This window comes from Hemicordylus capensis, chromosome 5, assembly GCF_027244095.1.
Source record: "Hemicordylus capensis ecotype Gifberg chromosome 5, rHemCap1.1.pri, whole genome shotgun sequence".
Classification (NCBI taxonomy): domain Eukaryota; kingdom Metazoa; phylum Chordata; class Lepidosauria; order Squamata; family Cordylidae; genus Hemicordylus; species Hemicordylus capensis.
The window spans coordinates 150,357,118-150,381,693 of NC_069661.1; the positions used below are offsets into that span (position 1 = coordinate 150,357,118).

At 42.4% G+C, this 24,576-nt stretch overlaps 1 protein-coding gene across 6 annotated transcripts in view; it reads right to left on the reverse strand.

The window, feature by feature from the left end:
- RELN (reelin) overlaps positions 1-24,576 on the reverse strand; it is a 554,313-nt gene that overhangs the window by 321,536 nt on the left and 208,201 nt on the right. For all 6 annotated transcript variants that reach the window (XM_053252916.1, XM_053252914.1, XM_053252913.1 and 3 more), the window contains 2 exons: positions 13,766-13,798; positions 10,685-10,763 (listed from right to left, as the gene is read on the reverse strand). In XM_053252916.1, coding sequence (XP_053108891.1) covers positions 10,685-10,763; positions 13,766-13,798 — 112 coding nt within the window. The remainder of the gene's footprint in view (positions 1-10,684; positions 10,764-13,765; positions 13,799-24,576) is intronic.

A 24,576-nucleotide genomic window follows, 5' to 3' on the forward strand; every position in this document is an offset into this window, starting at 1 on the left:
ACAAGCTGCAGGGTTTGGAGCCATGTTTTCTTAGACATTCACTATTTAAAAAAATATTTCCCAGACCTTAGCCAATAAAAGGTGCACAAAAAGCAATTGGGGAAAAGCAGCAGAAAGAACAACAACTAAGCACCTTTTTAAAGCCACTTTCCCACTGAAAATTTCTTCCTCTTGAACTGCTTTTCAGTAATTGAAGTGATAATCAATTTTTGTTACATAAGTTATATGAGTAGAGCAGTTTGAAAGATAAGTTGTGGAAGGCTATTCAAAATTTCCTATTGGCACTCATTACTTCTCCCTCCAGTCCCTTCCCCCTCCCCTTCTTTGTGCTATCTTAATCAGGATGATGCAGGAAAGGGGGGACGGAAAGCTCAACAGCAAGAAGAGAATCCTTCTCTAACATGCATGAGCTGATGTCAATCTGCCTGCTCATGGGCCCACCCCAGAAAGTAAGAAGGTAACAAGCAGGGTATTTACCGCTGCAAAGGCCAGATTCAGCTTGGGGACCACCACTTGACAAGCCCCATCATATGCTTTAAAGCAGAGAAAATACAGAGAATTTTATATTGACTCTTTCTAAAGAGATATAAGTAGTTGTACTTTTTGTTAATGGTTCAGCTGCCAGCTGTAGTCTGATATCCCTTTTCAGTATGACTGTCAACATCAGTTTAATTTTCTTTCCCTTAACTCTTCCTTTCCCCAAATCTAAGCTTAAAATACAAGCTCTTGCTACTAGTATATGAATGTGTACTTATGGATCATTCTCTGTAAATATAGCACAGGGGACATATGCACTGGTTATAGGTTAATCTGGATGACCTTATTAGGCCTTTTCTCTCTTTTTAATTTCTCAGATTCTATGCATATAAAGTGGCTTTGCTGCTCAGCTACTTCTTCTCTATAATCTGGTTTATGAAATACTGTGAAGAGCTCTGGGTAGCTAGAACATCTCTTTTTTTATTATCTTTCATCTCCTTTAGGATTATTTTCTTCATAAAATGATGAACAGCTTTGAGTAAATCCTGATTCCAAGCCTTCATGTCCCCTTTGAAATGCATTACTTCAAAAATCAAATGGCTAAGAGTTGGTGTCTTAAAAAAAAAGATAGTGTACCAGAAGCATATATGTAGTATCATTAGGGCATCAAATGAAGAGAAATGTGTTTTTAGCTACATATCTTCTTGACACCATTTGCAGTTTAAATAGCAATTGAATCTATAAGGAGGTCTCTTAATTGCTTTTGCTGCTTAGCTCAAATGCCTTCATCTTAAATAATAAAATGGCTTCAATTAACCTTTTCTTGGTGCTTGACTTTACTATTGACATACAGTACCTACTGTAAGTTATATGCAACATGAACATAAACATGTTTACTTACAAGTAGGTTCCGCTGGGTTCAATGAGGCTTACTTCTTCATAAGTGCACTCAGGATTGTAACTATAGATACCCTCCCTCCCACAGGACCTTAAACACCAGAAAGAAACTGAGAGCCAAGAAGGATATCCGTCTTTAATTTTAATTTTTTGCCAATCTTCTAAACCTGCACCCTCAGACATCTCTTAAATTAATATTTTTAAAAGTCATTAACAGTACTTATTAATACCACCACCATAAATAAGCTTCCTATACAAATCTTCAGGCATTTGGAAGGGCTTCAGTTCCTTCTATAAATCCAAAAATATCCCACCATATAGCATAGCAGACTGTTTAAGTACATAGGAGCATAGGAAGCTGCCATATACTGAGTCAGACCATTGGTCTATCTAGCTCAGTATTGTCTTCACAGACTGGCAGCAGCTTCTCCAAGCTCGCAGGCAGGAATCTCTCTAAGCCCTATCTTGGAGATGCCAGGGAGGGAACTTGAATCCTGCTGCTCTTCCCAGAGTGGCTCCATCCCCTGAGGGGAATATCTTACAGTGCTCACACTTCTAGTCTCCCTTTCATATGCAACCAGGGCAGACCCTGCTTAGCTAAGGAGAGAAGAAATGCTTGCTACCACAAGATCGGCTCTCCTCTGTATGTGGTGCAGGTTCAAAGGTTCCATAGGTTCATTAATGCAACAGATAAAATTGAGTTTATTATTAGGAATTCAAATTATTTGGAAATTAAAACATAAAAGAAAATATTTTGCTAAATTATTTTCTACACTATGAATATAGGGTATATACTTGCATAGCTGCAGAATTCTAAATCAGTTTACAATACCAGGTTTGTTGCATGGGAAATAGCCAGTAAGACTATTCTCATGAGCAGCCCAGTCTGGGTTAGGCTGCTCATGTGCAGCGCTGGGATCCACATGCATCCCGGCACTGCCCAGCCACTTAACCACGCTTTTAACCCTGGTCTTTAGCCAGGGTTAAGGGCATGAGTGCACCCTTAACCTGCCACCGGGATCATGTGGGTGTTTGGGCTGCTTGTAGAATGCCCAGCTCATGGGGGATTCCTCCAGTGCACCGTGCTTGTGGGATATCAGGAGGCTGGGACACATTGTCCCAGCCTTTGGAGACTGTCTGCGGGGAAGGTAAGTTTTGCGCAGTCTCCCCCCCTCCCTGCTCACACAATCGTGTACATAGCCTTAACCTCGGTGAGCTCTGAGATCATGTTATTCAGAATAAAGAAAAATTAACAGGACGAGTCTAATTAACTTTTTAATTATAATTCCTGACTCAGAGGAATCCTCAGCAGATTTGCAGATTGCACAGAATTGGGAGGGATACCTCCAGGGGCGGAGCCAACATTGCACGGGTTTCTTCTTCTTCAAAGAACCCAGGCTGCTGCATCTCAGGGGCTACACCTTGCGTCCAAGCCATGCCCCCTGCATCTGACATCAGACACAGGAGGCGTGGCCATGATAGCAAAAGGGGCCATGTGCCCCATTTGTAAGTAAAATCCAGCCAGTGCCACATTTGCAGCGTGGCCGGGGATGGCTTCTCCCTGCTTGCAAAGGTAGGGAGAGGCATTCCCAGACAGCCTGGGAGCCCAGCGCTGGCTGAAACTTCTCAATAACAGAGTCATTGGCCTTCAGTGGCTTCAGTGCATTTATTCACAATATACCCCTAAGGATTAAACAATAGTACTTGCATCCCAGGAAGGACTCTCAATTTTCTAAACTCATCTAAAGAGTGATGCCAATGAAAACATAGGATCATGAGGATCAAGGCATTTGGTAGCTAATACAGAGGGGTAATTCTCACAATAAAAAAAACTGTGTTCTGACCTGTTTAGGAGCTGTGTGTGCTCCCAATTTTTAGTTGTGTGGAAGCAAGAGGAAAAGCCACCCAGATTTTCCTCTTACCTTGCTTTCACACAATGAGGTCATACCCACAACTAGGCGGGCAGAACAGCAGGCGGGGGGTGAAGGCTGGTTAAACTCACATTCCCCCAGACGATGGCTGCAAAGTTTCTGGGAGTGTGGACTGCACTGCATGCCTGCAGCATGGACAATCTGCACTTCAGGCCTGAAGCACAGAGCTCCGGTGTTCCAGCCTCTAGAGATCCCACAATGCACCACATGACACACAGGATGCATTGGAAGATTCCCCCAGGAGATGGGCGCTCTAGAACACACGATTCTGGAGCTTGGTTCAGCCCTAAACCCTAGCTAAAACCTGAGCTACGCATAACTGCCCTGCCAGGATCTGACCAATCCTGGCAGTTCTCACATGCACCCTAACCCAAGCTGGGCTTCCATAACCTTGGTTAGGGTGCACATGAGAACAGCCTCATTCACTTCTACCCAGGTTTCCTTTTACCTTGCTTCCACACAACCAAAAATTGGGAGTACACACAGCTCCCACACCCAGTAGAACACAGTTTTTGGTTGTGTGAAATGACCTCAAAAAGTCCTTCAAAGTAGTATTGGGTAATTCACACAACCAAAAACTGTGTGCTACTCCGGGTTTGGGAGCTGTGTGTGCTCTCAATTTTCGGTTGTGTGGAAACAAGGTAAGAGGAAAACCTGGGTAGAAGTGATTATGTGGAAGCAAGGTAGGAGGAAAAGCAACACAGGTTTTCCTCCTACCTTGCTTCCACACAACCGAAAATTGGGAGTACACACAGCTCCCAAACCTAGGTAGAACACAGTTTTTGGTTATGTGAATGGCGAACTGGAACAGCAAACTCACCAGGGCAGTAGACATGATTGCTCCTAAGCATCCTCTCCGACCCGCTGAAAAATTGGCCCCTTGGAATACAGAAGAACTACGGGGGCTTGAGTGGCAAGGTAGATGACTGGAGCGCAAGTGGAGAAAGACTTGACTCGAATCCAACAGATTGCAACATAGAGTACATTTGAAGATCTATGCTCAGGCAATACATGTGGCAAGGAAGCGATTCTTTTTTTGCCCGTATTGCATTAACAAGTTCACGTTCGGCGGAGCTGTTCAGGCTTGTGAGAGGGCTAGTTTGTGCCCCTCCTCCTTTGAATCAGAATCTGGAACCATTTATTACCCGCTGTGACGTGTTTAATTAATTCTTTGTGGGGAAAATCTCTCGTATTAGGGACAACTTAGACTCAGTCTCCACAATTACTTCAGTGTCTGATGTGGAGGTGTTCAGTGACTCCTCTTGTGTGTTTAGGTTGGATCAGTTCCAGTTTGTGACTCCTGAGGAAGTGGACAAGCTGCTTGGAGTGATGTGGCCTACCACCTGTTCTCTTGCCCCTTGCCCCACATGGCTTATACTGTCTGGCATAAGATTGTTGTAGAAGGCCTGGTAGAGATCATAAATGCTTTTCTGAGGGAAGGCAGGATGCCTCCTTGTCTTAAGGAGGCAATTATTAGACTACTTCTGAAGAAGCCTGCTTTGGATCCCTCAAAGTTGAGTAACTACAGACCTGTCTCCAACCTTCCGTGGCTGGGCAAGGTAATTGAGAGGGTGGTGGCCTCCTACCTCCAGACTGTCTTGGAGGAAAACAATTATCTAGACCCATTTCAGACTGGTTTTCAGGCAGGCTATGCGGTAGAGACTGCCTTGGTCAGCCTGATGGATGATATCCAACTGGAAATTGACCTAGGAAGTGTGACTCTGTTGGTCCTTTTGGACCTCTCGGTGGCTTTCGATACTATCGACCATAGTATCCTTCTGGAGCTTGGAAAAGTTGGGGAGCATCCAGTGTAACCAATGGGATTACCTGGGAGTAGGAAGTCCTACTCATGTGCTAAAAAGTCATGACTCTGGCTGATTTACATCATTTTAAAGCACAAATGATTACATAATCATATAAAAGAATATACAATCCTCATTTTAAAGCATATAATTTTTCTCAATTGGAATAACAAACCCACAAAACATTAACACTATGGATTTTGGCTATTTTTTAAAAAAGCTTTCATCTTTTTTATGATTGAGCAAAAGCCCTCTTTCGTTAGATATTTTAATTAGTTTTACCTCCTTGTGTTTTAATAACTTTTACTATCTAGGTCACTGGGGACAGGAATTGCTCAAATTTGAAATTTATCTGACTAAGGGTTAAACTACGTTTTCTGCACAATTCTATAAATCTTTTAATTGATTTTGTTTTGTTTTGTTTTACAAACTGCACCAACTGAGGCTACAATGTGAAGGGGAAGACCAGGGCTGAGGGGAGGGGAAATGGCTTTTTAATCCTTTCACCTTGTGCTGTTTTCTCACAGAATCCTGCTCCTCACAAGCTGCTCTTATCCTTGCTGGGAAAACACACATGCACCTATATATTCTTCCTTGAAGGAGCAGAAGCAGCTTGGGAGATATTTTTGACAGGAAAACATATAGCAAACCCCAATAAAAAGAAAGATTAAGTCAGCTGCCCAGCAAGGAAAATATATGGGCCATAAACAGAGACAGGATTAAAGCAATCACTGTTCAGCAGATTTTTTTTTTAAAAAAACACCTGAATCTGAATTGCATAGGAGAAGCCTTACGTTTGTCAGGATTTACACAGAGCAAAAAGAAACGAATCTACTAAAATGCTGTCTTCAAAGGAAAAAATCTACACTAAAAGGGGGATTCAGGGTAGCACATGCAGATCCACCTAAATTTCCACTCCAATGTTGTTCTCTATAAATTCATCATAAGGATCTATGTATACACTCAGTTTGATGCAACTAATACAGAATATATATTGTTTGAATATATATTTATTTGAAATCCACTCTGTTAAGCATTTAAATGTATGACATTTGGTTGGGGAAATAATAGAAATTATTTCTTTAAAATACATAATAGTCGCACAAACAAATTGACTTGAGAAGATGTAAGCCTCCTGCTGAGTGTGATTAGTGCCATTTTATAGAACTACGAAGTTAGCTACTCAGTCACCAGCGGCTCATCTTGTACATAAAATATTCCCTAGGTTTTACCTCATTTTTCTTTATTCCATGTTTTTGACTGAGAAGTCAGAAATGCGGAATAAAGAGAAATGAAGTAAAACTCAGGAAACATTTTAATTCCAACTCTTGGAACCCCTTTAAAGATATGCCAACTGGCACAGTTACCACCTCTTCTATCATTGTTCTGATAAAAAACCTCTTCCAGTTTAAAGGCTTCTATCTTCATAGTTTCTGTGTCAATGTGTTTAGCGTGCTACACAAACAATAGTCTACTCAGTCTCTTGATAGTAGACTGGTATGGAAGCAACTACAGAGTAAGGGTGTGCAAACCGGCTCTACGTTGAGCCAGTTTGACGTCGAGCTCGTTCGATTTGACGGTTTGGGGTCAAAATGAACCACCCCCTATTCGGTCCGACCCCGGACCAAACACCCTCAGGGTCCGTGGACCTTTAAAAAAAATTACCTTTACTCCCCTCTGGGAAGTTGCTGGAGGCGGTCAGGGGGAGTGTCTGCAGAGGTTCCCCCTCCGACCGGTTTTTGGCCTTTTCCTGGCATCCTGGGGGCCATTTTGGAGGTCATGTGCCTGTGCACTGCGCCTCTGCGCCCCTGCATGGAGGGGGGCATATTGAAGGCTGGCCGGGGGAGGGAGAAGCTCCGCAGATACCTCCCCCCCGCCGCCTCCAGCAACCGTGGATGGGAGTAAAGGTTTTTTTAAAAATTAAAAACTAAAGAAGGTCTGTGAAACCCCCCCCCCCGACTGAACCGAGCCGGGGGCTCGAAGGGGTGCCAGACCAAACTGGCCCAATCGTGTTTGAGTCTGGTCTGGACTCAAACCGAACTGCATGCACATCCCTACCACAGAGGTGGCAGCAACTTCACCTGTCAGGGTACATCATAAAGAGTCTTACTCTTTGGTCATGGCTATCATTGCCCCCTTGTCTCTCTTCCTCCCCCCCACCATTAATAAATGTGAAAATATGGTTGAGAACTCCACATTTCAAAGAGGCTCACTGCAAGGGACAGCTTAAAGCTTCTCAATGTGAGAACCTTAGAAAAACTCAGTTCAGCAACATGTTTCACTGCATTCATAACATTTAGAAAATACTTAAATGCTACTCCTTTTTGTGTGGTATAGAAGCCAAGTAGATGGAAGGGGTACATGAAAGAATGATTAGGTCTGTAAGCAAGAGCAGTCAAAACATTTCCCTGCCTGAGCTGAAGGACAATATGAAGACCCTGAATCTGTGGGTGGGTGCTCAGGATTCTCAAGCCATGCTGAGTCAGTGGTGGTAACACACAAGCACTATCAGACTATGCCACCAGGCCAGGCAATGGCAGCAGGAGTATTTCCAGCTCATGTTAAGGGGGGAAACAACAGGCATGCCCCAGTGGGGCAAGGAGGGGGAAGTGAGCAGCATGCCCCAGCAGGGTGAGGAAGGCTTGTGGTAGCAGGTGGTGGGGAGGCCTGTGAGGTAGAGCCTGTGATGGTATTGGGTGCCAGCCCTTGGTGTCCTGCACCCCTCCTTGTACCTTATGCTAAAATACCAAGATGTAATTCTGTGCAGTTAGGTGCATTCACTGCACCCAGTGAAATCAATAGGAAATTGTAACCTTATATCTAACCCACAACATTTGCTAGTGCACTATGGGTTTGGGGTCAGCACCACATAATCAAGCAGTTTTGAGAAGCAGACTCTGGGTGACTACACCAAGATCTGAGGGTGCGGCTTCCTTTCCTTCTAAACAAATAACTTTGACTAACAATGGAAATAGAAAAGTGGAAGCAAAATACAGTGGCGGCTTCTGCTTCTTGGAGAAGGGGGCGGGAGGGAGCAAGGGATAACCAGAGGTGGGGCTAATAGTAGGCAGGTCCAATTGTAAGTTAAAACAAAGTGAATCAGCAGCCCATGGGTTTTTCCATTTGTAAAGTTGTCGAAACCAAAATCTCCATCATTCACACCAACACTTGGCAGCTGACTATTTAGTGCAAATTTAGTGCTAAATTCACCCCTTGGTTGGCTGTGAATAAAGGAATCCTGCCCTTAGAGTGGTTCATGGTGAGTGTCAGTGTGGAAAGTAGCAATCCCTCTCACTCAAAATCGCCATGCCTCTTCTTCCTCTCAGTAGCTCCAACCCTCCTATCAGCATTGCCTCCATTTCTCCCCTTCCTTGCAATCTCAGCTCTTTCCTCCTCACCCCAAGCAGAACTAGGCTAAGAAGGTAAACTTAATGTGTGTGTGTGTGGGGGGGGGAGATTTTGAATCTTGCGGGGGAGGTTTTGAATCTTGAGCACTTATTTGCAGCTGGCACCTGCACACACGTTTCACACCACTTGAAAAATACCACAATGTATTTGGCCACACACAGTGCAGTTTCCTTTCTTCTCACAAATATGGGCATGCATACTTCTTTTTTTAAAGCAAGCCTTATTTCTCCCTTTCTGACTATATAAACATTTCTGGGATATGTCTTTGGGCTGCAATCCTATGCATACAGCAGTTACTTGGGAGTAAGCCCCAATGAATTCATTAAGGCTTTACTTGGAATAAATTGTATAGAATTGGCTACAGTTCTATGCAACATCTACTTGAGAGAATCCTTTATCAGATTTGAAAATTAAGCCATATAAATCACAAACCTGTCCAAATAACTCATGCTGAGGACCAATCCTTTCAATACTACCACTCATCTTGCTCCCCGAAAGGTAAAACACAAAATAATCAATCAACAACAAACAAAATCTGGCATAAGGACTATAGAATGGTGGAGCTACTTGACTGTGTTGAATGGGCCTGGTTCCCAAGGTGTGCCTCTTAGGTTGCCCATGAACAGAAGGTAATAATCTCAACGTGCTTAAAAAATAAAAACATATTTCTGCATTAAAGACACACACATTTCAAACACTTTAAATTTGAAGTTGTCCAATTAGTAATTTCAGTTAAAATGCCTTGTTTTATTTGGAAACTATAATCCCCCTCACTCTCTTTCACCCACAAGAGAGGTGAGAGAATAAACAAAAGATAAAGGAGCTAGCACGAGGCTTTGCTTAAAACCCCAGAAGAAGAGGGAAGGTGGGTGGCTGATTGCTTGTTAGCAAAAGAACTACCCAGAGGAAAATAAATAAATATGAATATTTATATACCACTTTTCAACCAAAGTTCCCAAAGCAGTTTACATACAGAAATTAATGAATGAATCAATGAATTAATTAGCTGGCCAGTCCACCATATCTTCCCACTTTCCCCCTCATTCTCTAGATCTCTGAATTTTGCCAAGATTTTCTAGTGGTATTTTTAAAAAAGAAAAGAGAAAGAAAAGAGCCCCAGCAAATGCTGGAGAAATCCAATGCCTCCTGAGGGCTTGGTCAGGGAGCTGAGTGAGGAGAAAAAAGCTGACTTCCCTCTGGAGAAGGGGATGCTGAAGAAAGATAGCCAGGGCTTCTATCAGTTCTGAACTCCATTTGCCCCTATTCTGCACACAGATCTCCAAAGTAGGAATGTGCACGAACCTGTTCAGAGGCCCTTTTACGGGCCTCCGAACAAGTTCGAACATCAGGTAGTTCGAAGGGTTGTCCTCGGACCGGAAGTGACCAGAAGTAGCCCATGCAGATGTGCACACGTGCATGAGCTACTAATGGTCACTTCCAGTCTGAGGAGAGGATGGGGCAGCAGGCAGGTATGCTGCCGCTCTGCCAGACCAGTTTTTAAGCAAGCACCAGTGAGGGAAACACGACAGGGGGAGTAAGAAGTGCACTCTCTCCTGCCCTTAAAGTTATCCCCCCGCCTTCGAACTGCCCCCTTTGGTTCCATGCACATCCCTACTCCAGAGAGTCTGTTCAGCCTGCCTAGAAGGACCCTGGGAAATCAGATGACTGGGCTGGCCTTGTTTGCTGGCTTTTGGTCAGAATATGTGCCTGTAAGTGATTCTGACTTCTGGTTAGGGGCTGAGCTAGCCCCTGCCCACCCTTGTGGGGGGAGAAGAAAAGAAAGGCACATCCTGATTGGTGCTGAGGCATTAAATATGCAATTTGGGTAGTGACTAAGTCTGGTAATTACTTCATTTGGGGGCAATGGATCCCACTGAACACCCTAAGAGGGAGGAAATGGCTTTAGAAAGGAATTTAGAAAAAAGACCAAGATCTAGTGCCATCTACTGGCAAGCAGTGAAAATGCAAAAGCAACATTCAGAGAAAGACACACAGAGGAAAAGACAGAGAGGAAGAGATCGTATATTTGGTGAGAGAATTGGGGGCTGGCAGGAATGTGGGTCTGGCAAGAAGAGGGGCAACACCCCTTCTGCACCAAATGAGGAGCCTCCTCTGGAAAAATCCTTCCCCACAACAAATCTAGAAATGAAGCAAACATTTTAAACCTACCACATTGCAGGATTCAGTCCTTGCAGCTGATAAGAATCAAAGTCATCTCGTAGTATAATGCTTTCACTGTGCATTTCAGCTGAGAAAGAAAATAATTCAAAGCATTATTTTTTAAAAAAATGTATGCATGCAACAACCCTTTCACTAACATCCTTATGCACAGAAGATGTAGTTGAAAGACAACCTGCTTAAACACCTCAAAAGTCTTGTGTTTGTTTCATTTTTTAAAGTTGCTCCATTTCCTCCTGCTGCATGCCTTTCAACTCCTCCTTCTTTTAACTTTTGTAAAGCTACGTGGATTCTGCCATATGCAGAATATCCCATACAATCAGTATGGCTTGGAGGTCCTAGCTTATTAAAAATCAGAATCGTTGAGCTACAGAACTCTGTTGGCTGCTGCACTTTCATCCTTGTTCTCCCCCTTGCCTCAGACCTTTTGCCAGCGGCGCAGTGCCCAACCTCTCATTCTCAGGTTTTCAACTACTGGGGCAGGAATTCATCAGATGTTTTAATACATGTTTTACATTTCTAATATTCATGGCCTTTGCACCCAAGTTTGAAATCCCCTGTGGTCAATGGAATTACTGTACTTCTAATTTACATAAATATAAGTAAGATCAGAGTCAGGACCCAAGATAACTAGTTTTCTTTAAGAACAACACTGCTGTGCTTAGTGGTGCTTATTTTTCTTTCTATGGTCCTTTGGGCTTTGAGATTTCAGTCATAAGCTGCTTTACATTTGCTCTGTATTTGCTTCATGCAGCATATGCAATTCATTTCTGCCCCTATAAAATCATTATTTTTCAATCCTTCAATTTTATCCTTTGCTTATCAACTTCAATTTTATCCTTTGCATATGTGACTGATGATTATCCTGGGCCAAATACTGATGACCTTATGCTTTGTGCCTTCCATTGTGGTTCAGTTCACACATTACTTTCTGATTCACCATGCAAGAGCAAATTTTCTACAAAAATTTTGTCTTGATGTAGTATATCCCAGTTTTCACCATGAGCCTGCATTTCATTGCAAAATGATATGGACTTAGAAATATGTTCATGTGAAATCCCATTCACATCTGTGGTGCTCTTATCACCTTCTGTTTGTACATTTCAATAAACACATTAACCTCATGCTTTCAAGTTCACCTTTGCCATGATTAGGCACCACTAGATACATAATTGTTTCAATGTATCCAAATTTCAGAAATTACTTTTTGGAACATTGCTTGTAATTTCTTAATTTCACTGACAAGACAAAACCTACTTATACAAGATCAGAAAGATTGAGTACTGTTTTTATTTTGTAATTCCTTAGTTATAGTATGTAATTTATGCAATGAATGCCCAATCATGATTGATATCTAATGTTATTATGTGTTTTATTTTGTAATGTTATGCACTGTTTTTCTATTTGTTATATCAGAACTAATTGATGTGTATGGATGTGAAGCTATTTTAAGATGTAGTCTCTCTTGGATATTGCTGGTTCTTTTGTTATTGATTGTTTTATTTTTTATTTTTTGCTATGCATGAAATTTATAAAATAAATAAATAAATAAAATAAAAATTCATGTAAGTGTCAAAGAAAATTCTAACACGATCTTATGGATTCTGTAAAAGTATATGAGCTGTAACATCATGCAAATGTTTTTGAGAAGCCACTCTGAGAGTGTCTGATGGTGTCCAAAGCACTCAAGAAAGATCAGAAAAGCTTTGGATGCATTTTCAGGAACTATGATGCTTTATCATATAGGTTTGACTATGGCCTGTTCCAGACCCCCCAAACACTATTGTTAAAAAATAGATATAGTGAAAACTTTCTATTTACACACTTTAAAATAAGATCAGAGTTGGTCCCTACTGTTTATGGTTGTAAAGGCTTTCTTAAAGCCAGCAGTAAATATAACAATGGCAACCTTTGCTGCATGCAAAGCATCTCCACAATGTTTAGTAATCCAAAGTCCCACTGCACAAATGGAAGACAATTTTCATGTATCTCTCCTTTCCCTGGAAGCATTATTTAATACTTCAAGTATGTCCCTGAGGCTTTGTGACTCTCAGGAACATATTCAGGGGTGTTTGAAAGCTTCAGCGGGGGAGGAGAGATAAGTGAAAATCACCCTCCTTCCATCTGCACAGTGAGAGGCACCTTGCACACAATGCCTCCAAAAAAACACACCCCACCTTTAGTGAGGATGTCAGCCAGTATAATCTTTGGTGAGGATGGCAGCCAGTATATTTGTGGCAGAATATTAAATGGAAATATATGGTATATATCTTTTCTACATTTTCAGGTTAAGGTTTGGGACAGATATTTTATTTAGTTGTTTAGGTAAAAATCTCAAGTCTGGAATGCCAGTTTGGATGTCTTTTTCAGAAAAGCCAGAACAATAGTGGCCATATGCATACATTTGTATTTGCTTAGGGGCCTAAATGTGCAGGGACCAATGCAAGAACATAATCATCACACAAAATGAAAGTGTATATATCATGCAAAATGTTGTGATACACTGTATATTTATATGCCCAGGCTGCTGTGCAAATTAGAAATCCAACATGCAGGCAAGAGACATGCCAGCTACAGTGATCTAGATTCTGACTCCCACCCTGGATCGAAGTCCAATGTCTGCACAAGGATAACATAACAAACCAATGAGCTCAAACATATTTGTAAGTGACAGAGATGTCACAGAGAGACATCTGTTAGGTTCATCTGTCAGCTATTTTATTAAGCATTTAAGAGATGCAAAATGAGCTGGAAAAGATTTGGTTATGGTTTTCAGTCAAATTGGGGATTAATCTAGAAATACACTAACATCTCCCTCGTTTTCTCAAAGCTTGTTTTACGCACCTGCGCAAGGGAGATTTGAGATTATTTTTAGGATAAATCTGAAATATAATAAGCAAATGGCAATGGGATGGCAGTAATAAAACTAAGTATATTCAATAATCTGACATATATCTGAATTCTTTCAAATCTGCAATTTCATTATTATTTTACATTAAAACAACACAAATATTTCAAATACAAGATAGCAACTGTACATAAGTAAAAACAAAAGTAACTCCACTGACATACCTAAAAGAGGATGCAAAGGAGCTTCTGTTGGAGCTGCAAAAACAAAGTATTACATTTTAATGAAGCAGAAAGTAAGTGCTATATGAGCATTTTATTTATGCATTTGTACCATGCTTTTCTTACATATAAAACAAACAGTTCACAGTCATTTTGCTTTTCCATAGGGTGCCCTTTTTTCACAGCAACTTTTTGGCATTAAGGATGAGATGAAGTGAGACTTCCAACCAAACACGGAAGTACATCCCAAACTTTGAAGGGTCAAACCACAAGTTACAACAAGCATACAACTGACGCTTACATACATGGGTTTTTCATACTATTGGTGCACATGGGAGCTCCCCCACCCTCCAGGGGAAATAGTAATCATGAGGACGGGGTGAACTGGCAAACAATTAATGCCCCCCACCCCCAGCCCTGAACTTGAGCATGCTATTCCTATATATCAGGATTGGGAGTTCTAGAGAGCAGAAAAGAGTGTGTCATTTCCCCCATTCCTTCCTCCAGCAATATTCCTGTATAGTACGGGGAGGGGAGGAGGATAACAGCCATTCCCATTTGCAGAAGGGGGGGGGTACTGGAAGGAAGTGGCAGTGCATTACCCTCCATATGCACCCCAGGGGTGGGCAATAAACCCTTTAATAGCCATGGACCCCAGTCCAGTGCCCAACGCTGAGTGATCCCTGGAACTGGCCCTGACAACACCACATATCACCTCTGATGATACTTTTTCATATCACCTTTGATCCCTGGAAATGCAATGCTTTTCATTGGAGTTAGGGTATACATCCAGCTGCTAGGATTCTGATTTGAAACAGCTGCTATTGGCAAGATTTTTGCATCATATTGTTTTTGATCCAAAATGGCTAATATCAACCCCACTTGGCACAATATTTTCTGTATCAAATTGCATCAGAGGATTGGATGACTGATTTTTAAAAAATGCTTTTCTCTGTTGCTTATGTCCCATCAAAACTTTTTTCTATTTGAATCTGGTGATATGCCATATACTGTATGAAACATGCTGAGGGAGGAAGGAGAACAGTTATGTAATTGACATCTCTAGCTGCACATTGTTTCAGCACTTCCTTGGACTTGCAACTGCTCAATGCATGCTGCATTTGGTTCATCTGTTTCTGTTCCCTTCCAATCACAGTGCCTTGAAGGGACATAGAAAGAATATATTACTACTAGATTAGAATCGTTCGGACAATGGTTTTCCCCATGACACTCTATGGATGTGAAAGGTGAACTTTGAATAGAAAAAGTATTGACGCTTTTGAACTTTGGTGCTGGAGAAGACTTTTGAGGATACCATGGACAGCCAGGAAAACAAACAAACGGATCATAGAACAAATCAATCCAGAATTTTCACTCGAGGCACAAATGACCAGACTCAAACTATCATACTTCGGACACATTATGTGAAAACCCAGCTCCCTTGAGAAGTCTATAATGCTGAGGAAAGTTGAAGGAAAGAGAAGAAGAGGATGACCAGCAGCAAGGTGGATGGACTCGATTACTACAGCAATGACTGCACCACTGAGAGACCTTAAAGGCCAAGTTGAAGACAGATCATCCTGGAGAGAATCTATCTATGTGGTCGCTTAGAGTCGACACCAATTTGATGGCACTTAAGTAATTAATCAGTCAGTGGACATTAACTGTGTGCCTGGCAATTCCACTCTACCCATCAAAGTACCAGTAATGCATGCTGTTTTTTGTGTTCTTAGCATATTCTCTCCGGTTTTAGTTCAGCCATTAAAAGGGGCTTTGCTGCCACTACTAGGAGCTTAATGCCTCCCTGGTTGCATGGAAATCTGGTATGTATCTCCGTGTAACTTGAGGAGCAAAGTTCTTGCAAAAGCAAAGCATCCAGACAAAGCAGAAACGTTAAACGCCAACTCGTTTGGTGGCTACACAGAGACGGGCCTTCTCGGTTGCTGCCCCAAGATTGTGTAATGTGCTCCCTGCTGAGATACGATCCTCCTCATCTCTGGCAATTTTCAAAAAACACCTGAAAACCCATCTTTTCACCCAAGCTTTCTCAGCTTCCTAAATTTTGGGGGTTTTAATAACTGGTTTATTTTAAAATTAAAAACCCGATTTTGGGATTTTAATCACTGTAATTGTTTAATTGTTGTTTTAAAATGTTTTTTTAATTGTTAATTGTTATGTTGTTGTTTTTTAATTTGTTTTAGCTCTTTATTGTTTTAGTGGTTTGTTTTAATTGTATACCGCCCTGAGTTATTTTGGAAGGCCGGTATACAAATTAAATAAATAAATAAAGTGGGGTGCTTAGAAACCCTAGCACATATCATGAGACACAAAGTCCTCCCAGGAGGGGCTTTGAATGCCTTCAGGCATCCAAGTAAAACGAGGCTGCAAGATATAGATGGCTGGAAGGATGGATAGATAGGATGATATTCAAAGGAAAAGCGTGAAGAGGAAAAGGTTTGCCTGCTTCTCTGAAACTCTGGCACTTCTGCATGCAATGAAGGTGGTATCAAGCCCCAACAAGGGTCCACCATCAACTCTAAGAAAGGTCTACTGTGCCTGAAGGTTTCATCCGACTCTTTCTGACAATAATATTTTGAAACACATTTTGATTATTTCCCATTATTTCCTAAAGCCAATGTAGACTATGGGATGATGTGTTGTCCCAATAATAATGCATCGAACAATTTGATTTGGATGCGTATTAATATTGGGTGAATGATGTGATAATTGCTTGCATCAGACTGGAATTAGATCCAATAATTTTATCCATGTACAGCCCAACCAGCTGCAGCTGTCAACCAGCATTTTAACTTGGGTCATCCAAGTTGACTAGCCAACATCCAAACTAAAAAGGTTGTTCTCATGACCAGCCCGATCCCACTGTTCCTCCCCCAGAAAGCCCAGATTTCCAATCCAGGCTTAAAGTGAGATAGGAGAACTAGTGCACACCTCCTAACTCACTCTCTGATGGTGTGTGTCATTGCATTACTAGCAGCTGTTCCTGGGCTGCAGCTGCTATCTTGGTCAGGGGACTGGGGGGAAGGAGTGGCCAGGCAGTACAGAGCTTTCCCAATGCTGGCATGGTGAAATGTGGAATACCTGGCAGCCTGACTTCCTTCCCCCCAATCGCCACTTAGCCTGCCACAGCATCACTTGTGGGGTTGCATGGAGGCAGAGCCCCAACCAGGTTCTGATCATCTGGGGGAAGGTAGGTAGGCTCCTACCTTCCCCCAGCCCATCCTCTTGTGGTCTTGTGAATTACCTCTAAGAAGTTCTGCATGCCCGCAGCAGGAGTGGGCAAGCAATTTTTGGCAATCCCCCCTTCCCTTTGCAGCCACTTATGCCTCCCAAAAACATGACCCTGAGAGTTGCAGAGGAAAGAGCAGAATTGCTAAAAAAAAAATCACCCCTTCTTGTCTATGTATGTGTCAGTGTTCCCATATGTATCTCTTAGTTTGCATGTAGGTCATTGGTTTTTCTTACCTGCCCTGGGAGTTTTGTAAAAATGTAAAAAAAGTTTTGAAGGAACTCAGATGTGAAATTGCTGTTCTCCTAGCAAAAATATTAAACTTGTCTCTACAATCAGGCTTGGTACTGGAAGACTGGAAAGCAGCTAATCTAACTCTGATTTTCAAAAAGGGATCCAGGGGGGATCTGGAAAACTTCAAGCCAGTTAGCTTAACTTCTGTGTCAGGTAAATTGATAGAGAGAACACTTAAGGACAACATTGTTAAACATATTGAAGAACAGGCCTTGCTGAAGAAGAACCAGAATGGCTTTTGCAAGGGCAAGTCTTGCCTCACTAAACTGTTGGAGCTATTTGAGAGTGTCAATAGGTATCTGGATAAAGGTGATCCGGTTGACATAGTATACTTGGACTTTCAAAAAGGTTTTTGACAAAGTTCCCCACCAAAGGCTCATAAAACTAAACTGTCATGAGATAAGGGGACAGGTTCATGTGTGGACCGGTAACTGGTTGAAGGACAGGAAACAGAGGGTGGGAATAAATGGACAGTATTCACAATGGAGGGAAGTAAGAAGTGGGTCCCCCAGGGATCAGTACTGGGACCAGTGCTCTTTAATTTGTTCATAAATGATCTAGAAGTTGGGGAGAGAGTGGCCAAATTTGCAGATGACACTAAACTATTTAGAGTAGTGAAATCCACAACAGATTGTGAGGAGTTCCAAAAGGATCTGTCCAAATTGGGGGTGGGCAACAAAATGGCAAATGCAGTTCAATGTAAGCAAGTGTAAAGTGGTGCATTCTGGGGCAAAAAACCTCCAACTTCACATATACACTGATGGGATCTGAGCTGTCAGTTACTGACCAGGAGAGAGATCTTGGGGTTGTGGTGGACAGCTCGTTGAAAGTGTCAACTCAGTGCATGGCAACTGTGAAAAAGGCAAATTCCATGCTAGAAATCATTAGGAAGGGGGTTGAAAATAAAAATGCTAGTATTTAAATGCCCTTCTACAAATCTATGGATTGGCCACATTTGGAGTACTGTGTGCTGTTCTGGTCATCGTATCTTAAGAAGGAAATTGTAGAACTGGAAAAGGTGCAGAAGAGGTTGGACTCACAGCCTTGACCTTCCTCCGCAGGGGTGAAAGACCTATTATGATGATCCGCCCAAAAAGGCTATTGGATCCCATAGGATCTAAGAAGCTTTAGAAGGCTTTAAGTTTGTTTCTCCCAGAAATTCTGTTGATGCCCTGATTCAGACTTGCAATAATGAACTCATTAGGGCAATAGACATGATTGCTCCTAAATGCCCTCTCGGACCCACTTCTAAATTAGCCCCTTGGTATATGGAAGAACTACAGAGGCTGAAATGGCAAGGTAGACAGCTCGAGCGCAAGTGGAGAAAGCCTCAGCTCGAATCTGACAGATTACAACAGAGCACATTTGAAGATCTATGCTCTGGCAATGCTGGTCTTGTGGTAGCAAGCATGACTTGTCCCCTTAGCTAAGCAGGATGTGCCCTGGTTGCATATGAAAGGGAGACTAGAAGTGTGAGCACTGTAAGATATTCCCCTTAGGTGATGAAGCCGCTCTGGGAAGAGAATCTAGGTTCCAGGTTCCTTCCCTGGCATCTCCAAGATAGGGCTGAGAAAGATTCCTGCCTGCAGCCTTGGAGAGGCCGCTACTAGTATGTGTAGACAATACTGAGCGAGATGGACCTATGGACTGACTCAGTATATGTCAGCTTCCTACGTTCCTACCAATGTGTGCAGCAAAGAAACAGTTCTTTTCTGTCCGCATTGCTTCTGCAAGCTCACATCCAGAGAAGTTGTATAGGGTTGTGAGAGAGCTAGTGCATGCCCCTCCTCCCCTGAATGAGTATTTGGATCCATCAAATACTCGTTGTGTATTTGATGATCCATCAAACACCCATTAAACCCATCAAACCCCATTGTAACATTTTAATGCGTTTTTGCAGATAAAATCTCTTGTATTTGAGCTGCACCAGATGCTACATTACTGCAGAGTCTATTGTGGAGGTGTCCAGCAGCTCCTCTTGTGTCAGTTTCAATTTCTGACTTCCGAGGATGTTGACAAGATACTTGGGACACTTTGACTCACCACTTGGGACACTTTCTCTCAACCCTTGCCCAACATGGCTTATATGATCTATCAGTGAGTTTATTGGGGAGGGCCTTGTTAAGATCATTAATGTTTCTCTGAGGGAGGGCAGGATGCTTCCTTGTCTCAAGGAGGCAATTATTAGACCACTCTTGAAGAGGCCTGCATTGGATCCCTTGGAATTGGGCAATTGTAGGCCTTTCTCCAATCTCCCATGGTTGGGCAAGGTGATCAAGAGGGTGGCAACGTCCCAGCTGCAGGCTGTCTTGGAGGAAGTGGATTATCTGGATGGATTTCAAATGGTTTTTTGGGCAGGCTATGGGGTTGAGATAGCCTTGGTCAGCCTGTTGGATGATCTCCAATTACAAATTGATGGGGGAGTGTGACTGTTGATCCTTTTGGATCTCTTGGCAGCTTTTGATACCATGGGCCATGGTATCCTTCTGGGGTGCCTAAAGGGGTTGGGAGTGAGAGGCAGAGCTTTGCAGTGGTTCTGCTCCTACCCCTTGGGTAAGTTCCAGATGGTGTCACTTGGAGACTGTTGCTCTTCAAAACAAGAGCTCCAGTATGGAGTTCCACAAGGCTCTATACTGTCTCCAATACTTTTTAACTTCTACATGAAACCGCTCCGAGAGATCATCAGGGGATTTGGTGCAAGCTGTTATCAGTATGCTGATGACACCCTAATCTATTTCTCCATGTCAAATTCATCAGGAAATGGTCTAATGTCCTTAAATGCCTGCCTGGAGGCGGTAATGGGCTGGATGAGGGAGAACAAACTGAGGCTGAATCCAAGCAAGACGGAGATACTCATCGTGGGAGGTTGAGACTTAGGAAGTGGTTTAGATCTGCCTGTTCTGGATAGAGTTGCACTCCCCCAGAAAGAGCAGGTACATAGTCTGGGAGTACTTCTGGACCCAAACCTCTCCCTGATTTCTAGGTTGAGGCAGTGGCCAGGAGTGCTTTCCATCAGCTTCAGCTGATTCACCAGCTATTTTCATTTCTGGAGATAAATGACCTTAAAACAGTGGTGCATATGCTTTTAACATACAGACTTGACTACTGCAATGTGCTTTATGTTAGACTGCCTTTGTACACAATTCAGAAACTGCAGTTAGTACAGAAGGCAGCAGCAAGTTTGGTCTCCAGGGTTGCCTGAAAAGATCATATTACACCCATTTTGAAAGAACTACACTGGCTGCCAATAAGTTTCTGGGTGAAATACAAAGTGCTGGTTATTACCTATAAAGCCCTAAACAGCTTGGGTCCGAGGTATTTAAGAGAGCACCTTCTTCATCATCAACCCCACCACCTGTTAAGATCATCTGGGGACATCCGGTTGGAGTTGCCACCAGCCCGATTGGTGGTGACTGGAAACTGGGCCTTTTCTTGCCCCTGGACTCTGGAATGAACTTCCTAATGAAATTAGAGTTTCCCCATCTCTGAACGTTTTTAAGAAGGACCTAAAAACATACCTGTTTAGTCAGGCTTTTAGTTTATGCTTCGGTTGTTTTTATTGTGTTTAAATTGTTTTAATTATGTTAATATTTTAATGGTTTTATATTGTGAATCACCCAGGGACTGTACTAGGAAATGTACTAAATAAATAAATAATAATAATAAATAAACCAAGATGATCAGGGGCCTGGAGCACCTTCCTTATAAGGCAAAGCTACAACATCTGGGGCTATTTGGAAAAGAGGCAACTATGGGGAGATATGACAGAGGTGTATAAAAATATGCATGGGGTAGAGAGAGTGGGCAGAGGTAAATTTTTCTCCCTCTCTCACAACACTTGAACTAGGGGTCATCCCATGAAACGGAAAGCCAGGAAATTTAGGACCAACAGAAGGAAGTACTTTTTCACATAGCACATAATTAATCTATGGAATTCTCTGCAATGGGATTTGGTGATGGTCACTAGCTTGGATGGCTTTAAAAGGGGCTTAGACAAATTCATGGAGGATAGGACTATCAATTGCTACTAGTCTGGGGTCTATAGGCCACCTCCAGCTTCAGAGGAATGATGCCTCTCAATACCAGTTGCAGGGAAGCAACAGTAGGAGGGGGAGGCGTGCCCTAACCTCTTGATTGTGGGCTTCTCAGAGACATCTGGTGGGCCACTGTGTGAAATAGGACGCTGAACTAGATGGACCTTGGGCATGATCCAACAGGGATGTTTTTATGTTCTTAAAGAATAAATAGTGAAGCACAGAGTACCCTGAACTACATTTTGTTCTGTTGGTAAGAACTTAAGCATACATTTTTATGTGGATTCATTAGAACACATACTGTATTTTGGAAGCAGTGGGGAAATAACTACATAGATGAGTTATGCTTACATTTTGATTTTGAAATGAATTATTTGCAAGGTTAAGCAAGTGCTAAATGCCTAAGAAAAAGCAGTTAACTTCTTACCCATAAAAATTTAATGTTAAGGGCACTTCATTTCCCAAATTTCTACTGTGTCCAAAAGAGCCTAGAAATTTGTTGCCTCGAGTACCTTTAATCTAATTTTAAATTCTCATCCTTCATCTAAGAAATTATACACTAAGCATGAAGTTACCATTAAACGAATGATGAACACTCTTTCATATCCCCAGAATAATTTCTTTATTACATTTTATTATTTTATTGCACCAGGGTGCAATTTGACCTTCACATATTATAATTAAGGTCCAAAAATGTCATATACTGAGAGCATCATATAAAATTGATTGTAGTACTTTTCAAAGTATTTTCAAATTTTTTACCAGTCCCAAAAGAGCATAGGATGATCCAGATAAAACTATGGAATTTTAAGTCCCATTTATTTTAGCTTGAGAGGGCTAAGCATGTGTTTGATTCTCTCTTTGAAATCAATGGAACTTAAACCTTAACCTTGCCTAGACTGTGGTCTATATCTTTATATTAAGAATGTATATTGACCTACATAATAGAGGTATGAGGGCTGGAGTTGAATGGATCCATGTTTCCCAGGGGTCAGGCCCCTCAAAAAAGTGACAGTGAGTGGCAGGTAAGCATGAAGGAAATATGGAAACATTCCCTTCCCACTCCTTTTTTGGCTTTAGCATCATCTGTTGTTCTGGCATATTGGCAGGGGTGGAGCCACCATTGGGTGAACGGGTTTAAAGAACCCGGGCTACGCACAATCAAGGGCCGTGCCTCATGGCCTCAACATGCCCCCCGCATCTGACATCAGGCGCCGGGGTTTAGAACCCGAGTGGGGGCTGCGTGGCCCCCATTCAGGAGTTAAATGCTGCTGCGTTCGAGGCGCAGCCAGGAGCAGCTCTTCCCTGCCTTTAAGGGCTGGGTAGAGCTGCTCTTGGCTGCACTGTGAACACAGCGCCAGCCCAAGTCTGGCTCCCGAAGGGACCGCGTGGCCCCTACAGGAGTTAATGGTTGGCACTGAGAAGGAAATTGTTAATTGATTGTTAAGGAAATTGGCTAGCCCCTGCGTCTGATGTCAGATGCAGGGGGCAAGGTGAGCAGCTGCTGGTGGTCAGGCTTCACGCCTACATATTGGTAATGATCAAGTAAGATAATCTCTTCAGGGACCAAGATGGCTGACTTAAAAGGCAGTTCTGAATAGCTTGTTCAGGCAGAAGTACTCAGAAGAAGGCAGTCAAGATCTCCTGCTGGAAGAAACAAAGGTTTCCAGATAACATCCCAGAATAGGGACAAGCAGCAGCAATACCTCCTCCTCTAATAATACTGCTTCTGTCTGTCCCTTCCTTTGTCTCCTCAACAGCTTTTTGAAGCGTTGGACTCTGCCTCCTCCTCCTGCAGTAGCATGTTAGGGTGGAGGTATATCTCCTGCGGCCTCACTTAGTCATTGTCAGAGTGTGGTCCTCTACGCTGAAGCGCAGGTTGATTCCTCAACTGAAGGGGCTCCTGTGCCACAGTCAGTCCTGAGCTCACCTGCTCAGTCTGAAAAGTGAACTGGGTGGCTTGGAGGCTCCCAAGGGATAAAAATCAATGTCTGTTTCATGCCAAATCTCATATGCATTTCAAACCAATGATTCATTATGACAGTCTCTAGATGCTAAGGCTGCAATCCCAAGCACACTTGGAAGTACATTCTGCTGAAATCAATGGGACTTAGAGTCAAACAACATGTTACTTTCAGCATGTATTATGCAGTTATCTGCTTGCTTTTCTTTGTTACATAGTGTGGTAATAGTTGTATATAGTTCAGAGCCACTATGTGGCACTGTGTGGGGAGAAGGGGAAGGTTTGGAAAGAGAAAATAAAAGTTAGTTTTCTTTTTCAGCTCAACATGGTGTCTAGGCTCTTTGCTATCTCCACACATAGAACATGTAGGAGGCCTGAATCTGATTAAGACTATTACAGGGGAAAGATGGCTGTAAGCTCCCCCCACCCGCCCATCATGGTCTTGATTCAGATTGGGGGCACTGATGCCTGCTATCTGACCAAAGATCAAAAGTCTCATTGGCTCCAATGGGAACTTGGCCCAGCAGCTGTAGGGTGCACCAGCCCTGACTGGGATCACTGCAGGTGCAAAAGGTTTAAGCTCCCTCTCCCATGGCTATTTAGCAAAAGAAGACAAGCATGTAATGTCCAAGCAAGCACATGCTCTCTAATGTTTTTTGTCTTTGTGCGGAATGAGTTTTGTTCTGGGTGGCACTATCAAGACAGTGTGAGCACACGCATTCGGAGTAGGACCTTCCTGATTAAACCTAAGCAGGATCTAAAATTAACTGAGTGGACATCAAAAAACATGTGAGCACACGCACACGTGCACACCCTAGAGGGAACACTGCTGCAGGGGCTTCTTCTTCTTCTTTTTTGTCTCATGCCCACTTCTTTAGTTGGGATGTCAGCCAGTATGTATAGATTTACCAATATATAAAGAGCAGGGGCTTCTTTATAATGCTTTATAAAACCTTTATAATGCTGTAAGAATACATTGATGAATAGAAAGTGGTAAGAACTATGCAATGATATCCAAATGGCATAAGAATTGCCAGGCCAAAGATGAAATTTTCAAGCATTTTCTGTGTACCTCATATACTTTACTTGTTCACTATAGGAATTACAAATGCATTCATATCGAAAAAGACTGACTTAGATAGGAGAATTAGACAGGAGGCATAATGGTTGAATGGCATATTTTTTCAGAATAAAAATAAATGTGCATGTCATGGGAACTTGCGATGCATTATAAAAGCCATCATGACTTTTAGAAAGCTTGTTAAAACTTGGCTTT